This window comes from Thamnophis elegans, chromosome 3 (assembly GCF_009769535.1).
Source record: "Thamnophis elegans isolate rThaEle1 chromosome 3, rThaEle1.pri, whole genome shotgun sequence".
In the NCBI taxonomy this organism is placed as follows: domain Eukaryota; kingdom Metazoa; phylum Chordata; class Lepidosauria; order Squamata; family Colubridae; genus Thamnophis; species Thamnophis elegans.
The window spans coordinates 4917028-4932325 of NC_045543.1; the positions used below are offsets into that span (position 1 = coordinate 4917028).

General features: G+C 43.3%; 1 protein-coding gene across 1 annotated transcript in view; it reads right to left on the reverse strand.

Annotated features, from left to right (window-relative positions):
* Window positions 1–15298, reverse strand: part of ADAM17 (ADAM metallopeptidase domain 17) — a 38206-nt gene continuing 22908 nt past the window's right edge. The window contains exons 13-19 of the mRNA XM_032213472.1: window positions 13904–14007; window positions 9586–9720; window positions 7938–8068; window positions 5091–5169; window positions 4030–4118; window positions 3484–3540; window positions 1–1004 (exon numbers count right to left, since the gene is read on the reverse strand). Of these exons, the coding sequence (XP_032069363.1) occupies window positions 657–1004; window positions 3484–3540; window positions 4030–4118; window positions 5091–5169; window positions 7938–8068; window positions 9586–9720; window positions 13904–14007 (943 nt within the window). The 3' untranslated portion in view covers window positions 1–656. The remainder of the gene's footprint in view (window positions 1005–3483; window positions 3541–4029; window positions 4119–5090; window positions 5170–7937; window positions 8069–9585; window positions 9721–13903; window positions 14008–15298) is intronic.

Consider the following 15298-nt stretch of genomic DNA (forward strand, 5'->3'; position numbering starts at 1 on the left):
TTCTTGTCGGGTTCCGATCAGAACAGTGTAATTAAAGCCCCACTATAGTTTATTCGGAAAACATTACTCAGACTCCAAGATTCGCATTGAAGTAATTGGGCTACGATACTCCCTTCAAATTTAGCTGAAATCTCAGCCTTTCCTAATAACCAATTAAATTGAAAAGTTCTCTTCATCTTTCATTAAAAAAAAAAAAAAATACTGCTTAGCAGCATTCCTGAATTCTTTAATAAAAGACGACTTCATTTATTTGGAAGGACTATTCTGGAAGGGGAAAAAGAAATCTCCCTTAGCAGCGCTGTTTAATACCAAGAAGGCACGTTATAAAAATACTTAAAGATACAGAAATCCTGGGTCAGAGAGATTATGGCTTGATTCCATCCACTGAAGGGTAGGTTCAATTTGAGAATACCAAAGAGTCAGAATAAACTCAATATATCTGACCTCACTTTTTATGCTTTGAGGCTGGACTCTTTCATATACTGATGTCAGGAAGATCATATGGCTAACATCTGCAATTGGTCACTTCCTTGATTTTTTCCCCTCAATATACAAATGCAGACACACAGAGAGGCAGAGGATATAATGAAATGGCTTGAGATCAACTAGCTGAACTTAATTTTGCGCAGGAGAATCATCAGCCAAGAAGGCAGAGACTAGCATTCGGTTTCCTTGCTGTCTACTCTATGTTGGCGCTGCAGTTTGAAAGAGTTTTTCTCACTCCGGGTGACCGGATGCTCCGTCAGGTCTTCAAACGATTTGGCAGCTGTGCTGTTGTTGGGGAAAGGGTCCTTCTCAAAGCAATCCTCCTCCATGTGGGAGTCTGTGCTTGGATCCTCTTGGATGGTGTCCATTCTTTGGTGATCCAGTTTCGGGGGCGCTGCTGCCACAGACACCGGCACGATGGTCTGCAAAGGCTGGTGCCGACTTGCCGGCGGCACAACGGGGAAAGGCTTGATGATTCTGATGGAGGCCGAATCCATGCTGCTCAACATCTCGGCGTTCTGCAAGAGAACAAGCAGGTCGTACGTTAATCGGAAGAGGATGGTAAAGGTCTTCCTTAACAAGCTTGCTTTATTACATCATCCGAGCAACGTGTTTGTCAGGGTTCCAGGTAACCCCCAACGAAAGAAGATTCCGAAGTTCCTTAAAGTTCCATTTTATTAGAGATATTATATTGGCACACCTTGGAAAACCCGAATCTGAAAGCTTCCAGGTTTCCCCCACTCAAATGAAAGTCCAAGCTCTTGCCCAGCACTCACATGTCTGTCACATGGCCCAATCAGAAACCATCCCAACTGGAGACGCCTCCCTGTTTTGACCACCACCCCTTCATACACCAAAGCACGCCGAGACAAAGATACTTCAAGGATTTAACAACACACAGACTAGACCTTGGCAGCAAGCCAGCACAGACTAACCTGCAATCCAGCCTGCCAAGCTAGCTACGATAGCTTCTCCAGCTTTAGTAAATACGTTGATTCCTGCGACGAGCATGTGGAAAGTCATTCCTTTTATAGTCTTGAGAGGAGCCTAATTACCACCAGCTGAGTGCAATTATCTCCTGTAACTGCGTAACTGTTCTTTACGCCTATTAGCCCTCCGTTGCCAGGCATCCAGGACCAACTCCCTTGTCTCCTCCCCACTGCTCCAATGCATGACGTCAGGATCACACTCCCTTGTCTCCTCCCCACTGGTCCAAGGCTCAGGCGCCTCCTGGTGGCCAACCAGCCTCTCTGCGCCCTGCTCGGAGTCAGAACCCTGTCCAGGGTCCTCCACATCCTCCAGAGCTGACTCATAGGGCCCCTCGCTGTCGGAGTCTGGTGGCAGCTCCAAGGGCTCCTACTGGGCCACAACACCTCCCAGTCACACTATCGCAGCTGCAGGGCAAGATGTCCTTGACTCTCTGAGAAAGGAATATTATTATTATATATCTCCCATACTCCATATAATCCCCCCTTCCATTTTCCCACAACATTGAATGTGGCAGGCCTGAAGGCCCAATGCAAAAGATGCTCCCAGGCCTGATAGCGTTCACAGAAGGCCTGCCTCTAAGGGCCGCTAACACATATCCTGTATATGTGGTAAGAGGGCAAGTCCTGAGAGAATTCTGGCCCATAACACACCTCCGGACTTTTAATAAAAGATGACCATTTAAAAGCTTCGCTACAATGGGCTGTAGGGAAGTTGTATATAGTATGAAACTACTTAATTCCTACAAGGTTACTTTTAAACAGGGAGCTATGATAAAGTTACAACTACCGTAGGATAAATTGAAACTAACATAAGCTAAAATACATTTGAACAAAATTAAGAAAGAACGCCAGTAGCCTATCCTCATGCAGGAAACACAAGGTATTTATGATCTCAAGTAACTCAGAAATGGTAGAGTTCTGAAGTTGTTCTAGATTGAGAATTGGATGAACAAGTTTTTCCTGGAAATAATATCTTTCGGAAACGGATTGGGTTCTTGTAACCCAAGGGTGTCAAACTCGATTTCATTGAGGGCCGCATTAGGATTGTGTTTGACCTCAGGGGGTGGCGGGGTCAGAGCGGGCACGGCCAACTCGACGTCCCTTGTGTTGGAGGTACCTGTGGTGGCCCAGGCAGGGCTGGAGGATCCATTCTCTCCAGCATCAAAAGAAAACACAAGGGGGAGCACCAAACCCTCGTCCTCCAGAGAAGCCTCGCCATCCCTCTCAGCCCACACGGAGGACCCCCCAGATGGCGGCAAACTGTCCACAGCCCTCAGCAGCAGAAGGCAAGCGCCCAGCACGGCCCTCCTGATCTCCTTTTCACTGGCAGAGACACTGCGGACTGGTCCTTTGCTGTTTCCAGGGTAACCCCAGGGACCAGATCTAAGCACCCCAGTCCACGGGCCTTGAGTTTGATACCCCTGTTGTAAATCCAACTTTGTAGGTTTTTAAAAAACATGATTCAAAAACATGACATTATAACTTACATGATTTATTTAAACTTTAAGCTTCCTATCCAATAGAGGTTGACTTTTTTTTGTTCAACTTACTATACATTTTGCAGTTAGCCCTTGAATTAGGACAATTAAATTTGGGAAATTTTGTTGTAACTCATTGCAGGCATAAGTTGAGTTACCACATAACCAGACTCAATTTTATGATTGTTATGATGGTCATTAAATGAACCACCCGTTGTTAAGCAAATCACGTGGTAATAAATCTGGACCCAGCTTATTCAGTGGGTATTTTTTTGATGTAGCAAAAGTCACAAACTGCTATTATGTGATTGTGGGATGCTGCAAGCCAGTTGCTAAAATGCCCAAAATGCAATTGTAACACGACTACGGGGTGGTATGGCAGTTGTAATTCATGGTCATAACTAACTGTTTTTGAGTATGTTGTAACTTTGAATTGCTGTTAAATTATTGGTCATAAGTTGAGGACTGCCTGATGAAAAGTTTGTTGTCAACAAATACAGTACTAAAAGTATTAATTCAAGCAAACTTACACTTGGACCAAACAGAGATTTGGTGTTTTCTTCATATTGCCTGTCCAATTTCTTGTCCTGTTAAAAAAAGGGAGAAATCGTATCTTTACTTCTATAAACAAATCATTGTTTTACAACTAATCAGAACTCCTGGGTAGTTACGTCAATCACTAAGCAAGTTATTATAACTTTGGAAACAATTTCACATTAACTAGCAAATATGCTTCTTCTTCCTGCTTTTAAAAAAAAGGTGTTTTTAAATAATGATTTCTTTAAAAACCTCGAGTTCTGAAAAGGAAGCCAATTTTGAGGAATCAAAACATCCCCAAATTACTGGAGATGGGGGAGGAAGGAGGGAAATGAATAAACAGGGAATACTTTTACTGTGAAAAGATCTAAGTATCAAATGTGTAAATACTCAGCACTGATTTTCGTAATTAGGTACTCAATATTTTTTACTATAAATTTACTATAAACTTTGAAGACAATTAATTTTTTTTAAACGTCTACTGTTGACTGAATAAAATCACACTTGAATTTAAGGCACCTGTTTAAATTAAAACTTACCATACAGTGTACTAGAATACTGAGAGGAATCCAAAATACCAAGGAGAATACAAGTACAGATCCTACTATGTTGTCTGCTAAAAATTTCCCTGTTTAAAACAGAAAAGACATCAAATTCTAGCAACCTTAGAAATAATGAATATGGAAAACGGTGCCAAAACTAATACAGCAGGTAATTTTTTCTATGTCTTTTTACCAATGGATTAGTGCAATGTGAACAAAATAGGATCATATTACGTTAAAATAACTGAAGTGCCTTAAACATCAGGAAATAAATTATCAACCTTAAAGAGATTTTTCTATCAGTAAAGAATGGAAAATGGGAAGCTAGACATATCTCCAGGCTATGCATTCAATACTGTCTTCTTATACGTCAATTTAATTCATTGAGAAGGATCAGCAAAACGTGGAAATGGAAACAAGCCATCTTTACCTTTGCTGGGTAAATAGTTACACAAATTCTAAGCCTTTTTTTTTGTGCATAATATTTAAAAAGTTGTCCCACTCTCCTTGGAAATACATGCAAACCTGTTCCTTCAATTTGCATAGCCCTGTATAGCAACAGGATTGATGCCAATTAGGAATCTATTATCATAGCCAGAATTTCCATGATTGGATTATAAATCCAGATTACGATTGGATGGAGGAAAAACATTGTTTGTTTTATTAAAACCTTAGGTGCACTAGTTAATACAAATATTTAAATCAGGTGTGTCGAAATCATGGCCCATGAGCCACATGCAGCCCTGCACAGCTATTAGTGTGGCTCCACAAGATGGTAAACTTTTCACATTATGTGATTTTTAAAATTATTTATATACATTAATTATATTTAATATATTTTATAGGCAGCTCAAGACAATTCCTCTTCAATCAGTGCAGCCCAGGCAAACCAAAAGGTTGGACACCCATGATTTAAATAATATTAGATATATTCATGCTATTAAATTTATTGACAAAACTGTTTTTTTTTCTCATTTCAAAAAGCCAGTGGAACATGGCATGAAATGGAAAAGATGGGCTGAAACTAAGATTTCAAGCATGGAAGATGCGTATCTTACCAAACGTATTGATGCTAAGCTGATCGATGAAAACCCAAAGTCGTTCAATCACATCCTGCACACGCTTATCACACTTGCCCTGTAAGACACAATGCTGGCTTAGAAAAACCAGGTTTTCATCCTAGTGACAGAACAACCTATCTGAAGAATAGTGAGAAGCAGAAAAGGCACGTTAAGCGCAACAAAGCTTGGTAGTGAGCAGGGGTGGGTTTCTCGCCCCGTTCCAACCGGTTCGGTTGGAACGGGGCCGGCGGCGTCCTCGTGCACGCGCGCAGTGCACGCATGCGTACCAGCGTCTGTGCGACGCTCCAGATGCTCCTGGAGGATCGCGCAGGCGCTGTATGCGTCCTGCGGATGCGTGGAAGCGCAGAACTCGTCAAAACTGGATAAGAAACGCGAGCGGGCGGGTGGACCCTTCGGCGTTCCCGGAAGTTACTTACTTCCGGGTTCGCCGACCAACCGGTTCGTGGGGACCGCCGCGAACTGCCTGAAACCCGCCCCTGGTAGTGAGTCAAGTCTCTAGAAAACCATACCATTAATCAATTTGAAATAAGAAAATGAAGGACTGACTAATGGTGGCTTTGAAATTTCATTGCAAAACAGGCTTTGTTGCTGTGTTTTCTTTCCCTTAATTACACCTCAAAACATGACAGAATAGCAGTTAGACTTATATACCGCTTCATAGGGCTTTCAGCCCTCTCTAAGCGGTTTACAGAGTCAGCATATCGCCCCCAACAACAATCCGGGTCCTCATTTTACCCACCTCGGAAGGATGGAAGGCTGAGTCAACCCTGAGCCGGTGAGATTTGAACAGCCGAACTGCAGAACTGCAGTCAGCTGAAGTAGCCTGCAGTGCTGCATTTAACCACTGCGCCACCTTGGCCAGAGGAAAGGATGGGGCGCACGGGGGGGGGGGGGGAGGGATACTGGCTTGATCAGTTATTTAGACATCTTTATGCACAGTGGACAATTTAGCTTTCTTTCCAATGCAAAGAACTGCTTGGTATGGCCAAATTTAATTATCCTTTACAAATTTAATTATCTTGGCAACACCCTGTACCAAATTTCTTTCTTTCTTTTTCTTTCTCTCTCTCTCTCTCCCTCTTTCATGCACCTCCACCCCCACACACATTTTCCATGTAACATGGAAAATACCTTAATTTCACTATAGATCAAATTAACTGGATGTTTTTTTCCGATCCCAACCACTCAGCAGAGAGCAGCCCTTACAAAGGAGATCTAGTTAGAGAAGAAATTATTTGCTCCTAGAGCTAAATATAGCTAGCACTAGAAAAATGGGCATTAAAAGAGCCGAGGTGGCGCAGTGGTTAGGGTGCAGTACTGCAGGCCACTTCAGCTGACTGTTATCTGCAGTTCGGCTGTTCTAATCTCACCGGCTCAGGGTTGACTCAGCCTTCCATCCTTCCAAGGTGGGTAAAATGAGGACCCAGACTGTGGGGGTGATATGGTGACTCTGTAAACTTCTTAGAGAGAGCTGAAAGCCCTATGAAGCGGTATATAAGTCTAACTGCTATTGCTATTAACAAAGAAATAAAATGGATAAAAATAAAATGCAATCGTCAGCAAAAACGTAACAAAAGCTACAGGATATCTTGGTCCTAGAACAACTACTAATACAGGTATTCTCAGTTAACAATTAGAATCCAGAGCGGCATCATTAAGTGAAGCGGTCATAAAGCACAATGTCACGTGACTGTACTGACCACTGACAACAGTTGCCCTTGTGGTTGCACAATGAAACCCCACAAGATTTTTAGGTATGTCACACGATTACCATTTACAGCCTCTGGCTGGGTCCCCCACCGACTTTCCTTGTTGGAAGCTGGCAATGAAGGTTGCAAATGGCGATCACATGACCCTGGGATGCTGCAATCATCTTAATTGCAAGCCAGTTGCCTAGCACCCAAATCGCATTCGCATGACACTAGGAATGCTGCAACGTTCACAACTTAAGAGGATCAGCCATACCTTTCTTGGTGTCATTGTAACGTCAAACGATTGCTGGAAAGAATGGTCATTAAACTGACAACTACCCGTGGTGTATTGTAGAACACACCAACAAAGATTTAAAAAAAAGAGAGGAATAAAATCTCTAGAATGTGGAGCCAATATCCAAGGATAGATAAAAATGGTTCCACCACAAAACCGCGTTCGACTAAAGCACGCTCGACGAAACCGCGTAGCTGACGTCATCACAGCGCGACGAAAAAAGCACGCTGCGAACGCTAAAGCTAAAATTAACCCCTAAACCTAAACCTAACCCCCCTAAACCTAATCCTAAACCTAACCCTAAACCTAACCCTTAACCTAACCCTAAACCTAACCCTAAACCTAACCCTTAACCTAACCCTAAACCTAACCCTAAACCTAACCCTTAACCTAACCCTAAACCTAACGCTAACCCTTAACCTAACCCTAAACCTAACCCTAACGCTTAACCTAACCCTAACCCTAACCCTTAACCTAACCCTAAACCTAACCCTAAACCTAACCCTAAACCTAACCCTAAACCTAACCCTAAACCTAACCCTTAACCTAACCCTAAACCTAACGCTAACCCTTAACCTAACCCTAAACCTAACCCTAACGCTTAACCTAACCCTAACCCTAACCCTTAACCTAACCCTAAACCTAACCCTAAACCTAACTCTTACCTTAACGTGAATCGGCTTGCTTTCAAAGCGCTATTTAAAGCGCCTTTTTTTCTCTGCGGTCGCTGTTGTCGCCCTGCTGATGACGGTTTAATCGGGCGTGCTTTAGTGGAGCGTGGTTTTGTCGTGCCACGGATAAAAGAGAATACACACGGATCATTCTACGCATACTCACATTCGTGTCACAGAACCCCACAGTGCAGGGCTTCCCCTTCCTCAAATATAAGAAGTTCTGGTCGTCATCACGATAAGGGACGCATTTCTTAGACTTATCCCGACAACAGATTTTGCAGGAGTTATCTGTTTCTGAAATTAAATTTTTTTTTTAAAACAGTTAAGGGAAGGTTATTTTGGCTCTTAACCATCTTATTTCACACAGGAAATCATTTTCTATCATTAATCATATCTCTCTCTGGTTATACTTATCCAGATCATAAAGATGAAATATGTGAGCATCACAACCAATGTTTTCATAAAGTTAAAATACTGTGCAGCCCATCCAGCATAGCAAGACTAACTATGGAATTTCATTAAATCCTAGAGCAAAATGAAGCACAACTTGATGTCATACAAAAGCTTCCTCTTGTAACTAAGCCCAACTAAAACAGTGTTGCATTATTTATTTATTTGGAGTTTTATTTATTTATTTGGAGTTTTTATATGCCGCCCAATCCCGAAGGACTCCGGGCGGCTTACAAGAAATATAAAAAACACATAACAACAAAACAATTTAAAACAACAGACACCCCTCATCCATTCATTCTAGTCGGGGCCGGACCTCAACAGTTAGATCAACAGCCCCATGCCTGCTGGAACAGCCACGTTTTTACGGTTTTCAGCCAAGTTTTTACGGCTTACATTAGATCTCAAAAACTAGGACCCACTGCAAACCAGCTTTGTCACACAAACAGCAGGACACATAAATAATCAGGAAAGAAATGTTTGTAACAGGAAACAGATCATTCTTTGAATGATCTTTCTAATCATTCTCACACATTGCACAATTGACCTAATTTTAATTTTTTCCCCCAGTGGTTCTTAAGTGAATGCAGAGGTCATAAAGTGAGCACAGTAGTCATGAAATGAATCCATTGTTCTCAAGGGGTGCATTTTTTAACCAGAAGCCAGAAGTCTCTGGCAAAAAAAATGTAAATCACAATCAGATGACTGTTGGACACTGCAAAGAGTCATGGATGCGGCTGATTGCCAAGCACCCCAAATGTGATCATGTGACTGGGGGACATGGCCATCAGAACTTCAAATCCAAGTTGTATGTATGTATGATGTATGTATGCTGGCTGGGGAATTCTGGGAGTTGAAGTCCGGACATCTTCAAGTCGCCAAGGTTGAGAAACACTGGGCTAAAAGAAGAAGTTGGTCCTTAATTCTGTCGTCAATTCTGGGTGAGATGTTTCTTGAGAAGAAGATCAAGGGGAAACTTCAAGCTCAGAGGACAGGGGGCTGCCAGTAAACTGAGGCTCACTCTCCCTAACTGCTGCACCCATATTCATGCCCAATATTCCTTGGTAAATTCTCCGTTGCCCTGTAGCTCCAGGAATCCATCTTCAACCGTCAACGACTCTTGTTTAAGGAGAAAACCCTGAAAGAAGAGCTCTCACTCAGAGGCTAAAGCAGTGTTTCTCAACCTTGGCAAGTTGAAGATGTCCGGACGTCAACTCCCAGAATTCCCCCAGCCAGCGAATGCTGGCTGGGGGATTCTGGGAGTTGAAGTCCAGACATCTTCAAGTTGCCAAGGTTGAGAAACACTGGGCTAAAGGAAGAAGCCTTGGTCCAAAGGAAACAGACCAGGAAGCTGAACTCACCATTGCAAGCACACGAACGGAGGTCCATCTTCCACTCACAGAAAGGGACGCATTCGCCATTTTTGCATTTTCCCAAATCCACGCAGACCGTGTCATCCATGGCGTCCCCAGGGGGAGGACAATCACTACTATTCCCTGTAAGCGGATTGGACAAAATGGTGGCAGACATCCGAATAGGTGTTATTTGCAATAATGGGAAACCATTTTTGGAATTCTGGATGATTGGTGACATTGTGGTTAATTGAAAATATGAATGTATATTATAAACCAATGGGAATTCTTTGTCCCAATCTTCGCTTTTCCTCCTTAGAGATAAGTGATACTATAATACTTTAAAGACTTATTGTTGGTGATAATTTTTTTATTTATTTTAAACACATAAGCACATCAACAAAAACAAACACGTAACTTAAAAACAACATAGGAACAATTAGTTCCATCGTATATCATACCGCAGTTCCGAATCGGTTTCTTGGCAGTTAGTGTTTTCCCTTCCATACATTTCTATCTTTCATTCATAATCTCCTTGTTCGTTATCCATTTTTATGTACATTTCTTTATTTATTTAAACTTAGCTACTTATGACCAAATATTATTTACCTATATTGTGCTTTATATTTTTACTGTCATTTATTCTCTTACATACAGATTATAGATATACATTCACATAATTATTCTTTTTCTTTGCCATTCTTATATTATTATTATTCCATTTGGAAGGTTATAAGGTATAGTTTAAAATGCTTTGTTTACCATCCTTCGCACCTGCTATGACACCACCTTATTTTCTCTTTCTTTTCTCCTCCCTTCCTTCTCTACTTGCTTCCTTCCTCCTCTCCGTCCCCTTCTTCCTTCCCTTATCTTTCCCCTACTCCTATCCTTTTTCTTCTCCTTCCTCCCTTCTCTCCTTCTCTTTCTCTCTCTTCCTCCCTCCTCTTCTTCTTTTTCTCTCCCTTCTACCCACCTTCCCTTACCTCTTTCTTCTTCCCTTACCTCTCCTCCACACTACTTCTTCCTCTCCTACTTTCAAAGACTTATTGTTATTTGATAGATAATTATGAACTCAAGGAAACAAGGATTGTTACAAACGAAAGAATATTAATGGTAATCTGAACGCATAATGCTCAATGACAGCGAAATATTCAGTTATGTTTAATGCAAAACCAGTGATGTTAATCCTAAGATTAAGAATTGATGCATAAAAACTTGTAACCAAACGACATGCTTGATGAAATGGAGGAAAGTTGTTCTTTTTTCTTCTCTTGCTTTGTTTTGTATGTGTTGTTTTGTTTAAAAAGAATAAAAATATATCTAAAAAAAAAAAAGAATAGGCGTATTGGGGGGGACAATACAATCACTTGTTCGTGATGGCGAACCTGTGGCACGAATGCAGAGCAAATCTCTCCAGGTGTGTCAGCTGTCGCCCTCTGCTCTTCCAGGTTCTGGCGCGCCCGCTGGTCTTTTGAGCGTGCAGGAGCACCTGAAACCGGAAGACCATCTCCCTGGTGTGCGTGTGCCAGCTGGTCTTCGCATGCGCATGCGTGCCAGAAACCAGAAGACAAGGTGACCGGCACGCATGCGCACCGCCCAGCTGGTCTTCAGGTTTCCGGTGCGCGCACACGCCTTCTAGTTTGGGCCCTTAGTGTCAAAAAGATTGGCCATCACTGCAATCTAGGGAGTGAAAATGGATTGAGTTTGAGGTTTATCTCGGAAACTTCCTACCATATTACTAAAAGAAGAAGCCGAAGTAAAGAACTTCCAAATGAAAGTATAATGTAAACCAGGGCCCCCCCACCTTAGCAACTTTAAGACTTGTGGACTACAACTCTCAGAGTTCCTCAGCCAGCTTTGCTGGCTGAGGAACTCTGGGTGTTGTAGTCCACAAGTCTTAAAGTTGCCAAGGTTGGAGACCCCTGAATTGTAAATGACGTTATAGGCTGAGTTTTGCACACTTTTTCATCACTTGTTTACCACCAGATTAAATTCTCTCTTTTCCACCAAAATAACTGAAAAGTCTAAGCAGACCAACATTTGTTTAGCTCTGTTACTCTCTGAAGAACCCGAGGGGGAAACTTTCTTTTGCTTTATATTTTTTTATAACTATTAAAAAGTTTCTTCGTAAGATGCTACTGCACAATCTTTGTTTGTACAGGACAAACAAACCTCACGATTAGCATTTTCTCCTTCCCCTTGTTCATCTGATTTTGGTGAAACTATTTTAATAAGAAAACATCGGAGAACGAGATGAAGGATCTCAGGGATCAAGTGCTCCTAAATCACTGATCGGAACAAAAACTTTATACTAAAGCTGCTTTCATTCCAGAATCTTAATAAGCGCTGGTGTGAATCTACAAATGGATCAGCTGCAATTATATCCATGCCTAGGCAGTCTGCATTGCTCAGTATCCCTCTCCAAAATCCTACCTCAGAAGGCAATGTGCTGATGATACTGAATGCCAAGCCAACAGATGACCACACCAAGTGGCTTCATGTAGACATTTAATGAGGGATAAACGTTCTGAAGTGTCCCACATAGGAGGCATCTCTGGCTCAATTTCACTCCCCCCCCCCGTCATCATTGACTGGACCAGAGGTGGGTTCCTACCAGTTCGCACCTATTTGGTAGAACCGGTTCGTCAAATCTACCGAACCGGTTAGAAGAGGTTCCACCAGTGGACCCGGAAAGCAGGCCACACCTACAGAAGAGGTTCCAAATTTTTTTGAAACCCACCACTGGTCCTTGGATATGATTATTCTACACTATCATGCTCCTATTTATAAAACTCAGTGCCTCTGGGAAAGGTAAGGATGACTACTGCGTTTGTGGTGCAATCAGAACATTGTGTGTGTTGAAGTTGTTTTAACGCAAACCAAAGATGCCTTTTGAAAAAACAAGTTTACATCATATTCTTATGCATGCCAGTGCTGTGTGGGAGGTAATTTAAGGTGGTTCTGACAAGTGTCGTCGGCATCTTCATATCCGGTCACATGGGCAGCAAGCCACTCCCATCCGGTCACATGGGCAGCAAGCCACTCCCACAAAGGAGGCCACACCCACAGAGTAGGTTCAAACAATTTTTGAAACCCACCACTGGACTGGACCTATCCTAAAGTAAAAGGAGAACCACTGGAACACTGCACCTCCCACTCACTCATGCGTTGGTTAACTTGTGATTACAACAGTGCGCACTACACTTCCCTGAAAGCCTCTTGGAAGCTGTAGCTGGTCTAGAAGGTAGCAGCCTAGGCAGTTATGGGCATGCCATGACCTGCCTGTGTGACATTTTTGCTCCAGGAACTACAATGCTTGCCAGTAGACTTCCAGCTGCAATTCAAGGTTCTGGTAATTACTTATAAATGCTCTTCATGGTATGAAGCCGGATTGTCTGTACCCTAACCCTTATAATTGTTATCCAGCCGACATTGTCTGACAAAGTTGGCATGCTCCCAGTCCTATCAATTATACCAGGGGTAGTCAACCTTCTTATACCTACCGCGTATCTCTGTTAGTAGTAAAAATTTCTAACCGCCCACCGGTTCCACAGTAATGGTGATTTATAAAGTAGGGAAGTAACTTTACTTTATAAAATTTATAAAGCAGAGTTACAGCAAACCCCTCCCGCCCACCATGAAAGCTGGAACGCCCACTAGTGGGCGGTAGGGAGCAGGTTGACCACCACTGAATTACACAGGTAAGAGCCAGGAGGTGAGGAAGTTCTCTATCAGGGCACCTTCCCCCCTGAAATACCATTTCCCCTGAGATTTGTACATCCCTGGCCTTATTTAAACTACCGTAATCCTTATAAACTATTCCTTAACCACCACCATCCTAGGATTAAACTACAGACTCTTGAGGTGAGAGCTCCTCCTCTAGCCCCGTGGCACGACATAACCGCGAATGTCAAAAGCGCGCCGACAACACCGCGGCGCTAAAACCGCGATGTCAAAAGCGCGCCCACAACAGCGCGCCGACAACAGCGCGCCGACAGAAGCGCAATTTAACTTAAGGTAAGGTTTAGGGTTAGGTTTAGGGTTAGGTTTAGGGTAGGTTTAGCGTTAGGTTTAGGGTTAGGTTTAGGGTTATTTTTAGGGTTATGTTACAGTGCGCTTCTGTCGGCGCACTGTTGTCGCGCGGTTTTGACGGTGCGGTTTTGTCACCGCGCTTTAGTCACACGTGCTTTAGTCTACCGCGGTTTTGTGGTGGAACCCTCTAGCCCACCGCACCACTCCAAAATATACAGGATGTTATTATTGAAAAACTGAAATTTAAAAACAAAAAAATAGTTTAGGACGAAAGGTAGGAAAACAACGGACTTACCTGTGCAATAGGATTCCCCTTTGCAGGTTGCGTTGATAGCTTCCTGGCACTTCTTATCTGCGCTTTCGAATTCGCATCCCTTACAGCAGGGGCTGTTTCGGTCACTAAGCAGATGGGCACAAATAACAAAATGTCTAAATTGATAAAAACTCCAAGAAATAGCAAAGGCAACAAATGCCACAAAGATTGTATACTTTTGCCGTGTAAATGTGTTTTTATTTTCCATTTTCATTTTCGTACAGTCACATATATACTGTGCATAACCGGAGCCATATAACATTAAACAATAAACACAGCCATTCCTCTTGTCAACAATACCCCCCAAAATACAAACCCAATATACCTCTTCCACTCTCCATACACCTCTTTCTTTCGCCCCCCTCCAACTTTCCACCTTCCCTCCATCATTCCCCAAAGATTGTATACTTTTAAAAACAATCTTTTTTAAAAACAAAACAAAACAGAAACGGCACTAGGCAATTTCCATCCTGCCTCCTACTTTCCCCATGGGCTCTTTTGCAGCTCTGTTCATTCCCTGTTCCTTTTTACCATTTGTATATGAAGCCAATGGGTAACATTATTCACTGGCATGGCATTAGATGCCCCAAGTCAGCGATGGCGAACCTTTTTTGGCTTGCGTGCCATAAGTGGGGAACGCAGGGGGGGGGGGCTGTGCTGGCGTGCCGCACCCATAATGCAATGCGCAACACCCTCCCCCTTAGTGTGCATGCACGCACTACAGGCGTGACCCTCCATTTTTTGCATGCTTTTTTCGCCCTCCCCAAGCTCCAGAGGCTTTATAGGAGCCTGGGGAGCGCAAAAACAGTCTCCCCTACCCCCCGGAGGCTTCAGAGACCTTCAGGCAGCTTCACTGAAGCCTCCGGAGCAGTCAAAATGACGCTTGTCACATCAAAGTGACTTCCGGTTTGCTCGGAGGGTCGTTTTGACTGCTCCGGAGGCTTCAGGGAAGCCTCCTGAAGGTCCCTGAAGCCTCCAGAGCGCGCAAAACGACCCTCCGGGAAAACTAGAAGTCCATTCCCTAACTTCCGGTTTGCCCATAGGGCCGTTTTTTTGCGTTCCGGGGGCTTAGGGAAGTTCATGAAGCCTCCGGAGGGCCTCGGGTGGTGGGGGAGGCTCTTTTTGCCCTTCCAGGCTCCTATAAAACCTCTGGAGCCTGGGGAGGGCAAAAAAATGGCTTTAAAAAAGGGTGAAGTCAGCTGGCCAGCGTGCGCATGCGCACTGGCCAGCTGACAGGGCAGCGCCTCGCGTGCCCTGACAAATGGCTCCGTGTGCCACAGGTTAGCCATCCCGACCCTAAGTGTATTGCTGACACTATAGATGTCTACTTTAGGGACAACAAGCAGTGCTGTTGAGGTGCTTCCTCAGTGCCCGGAG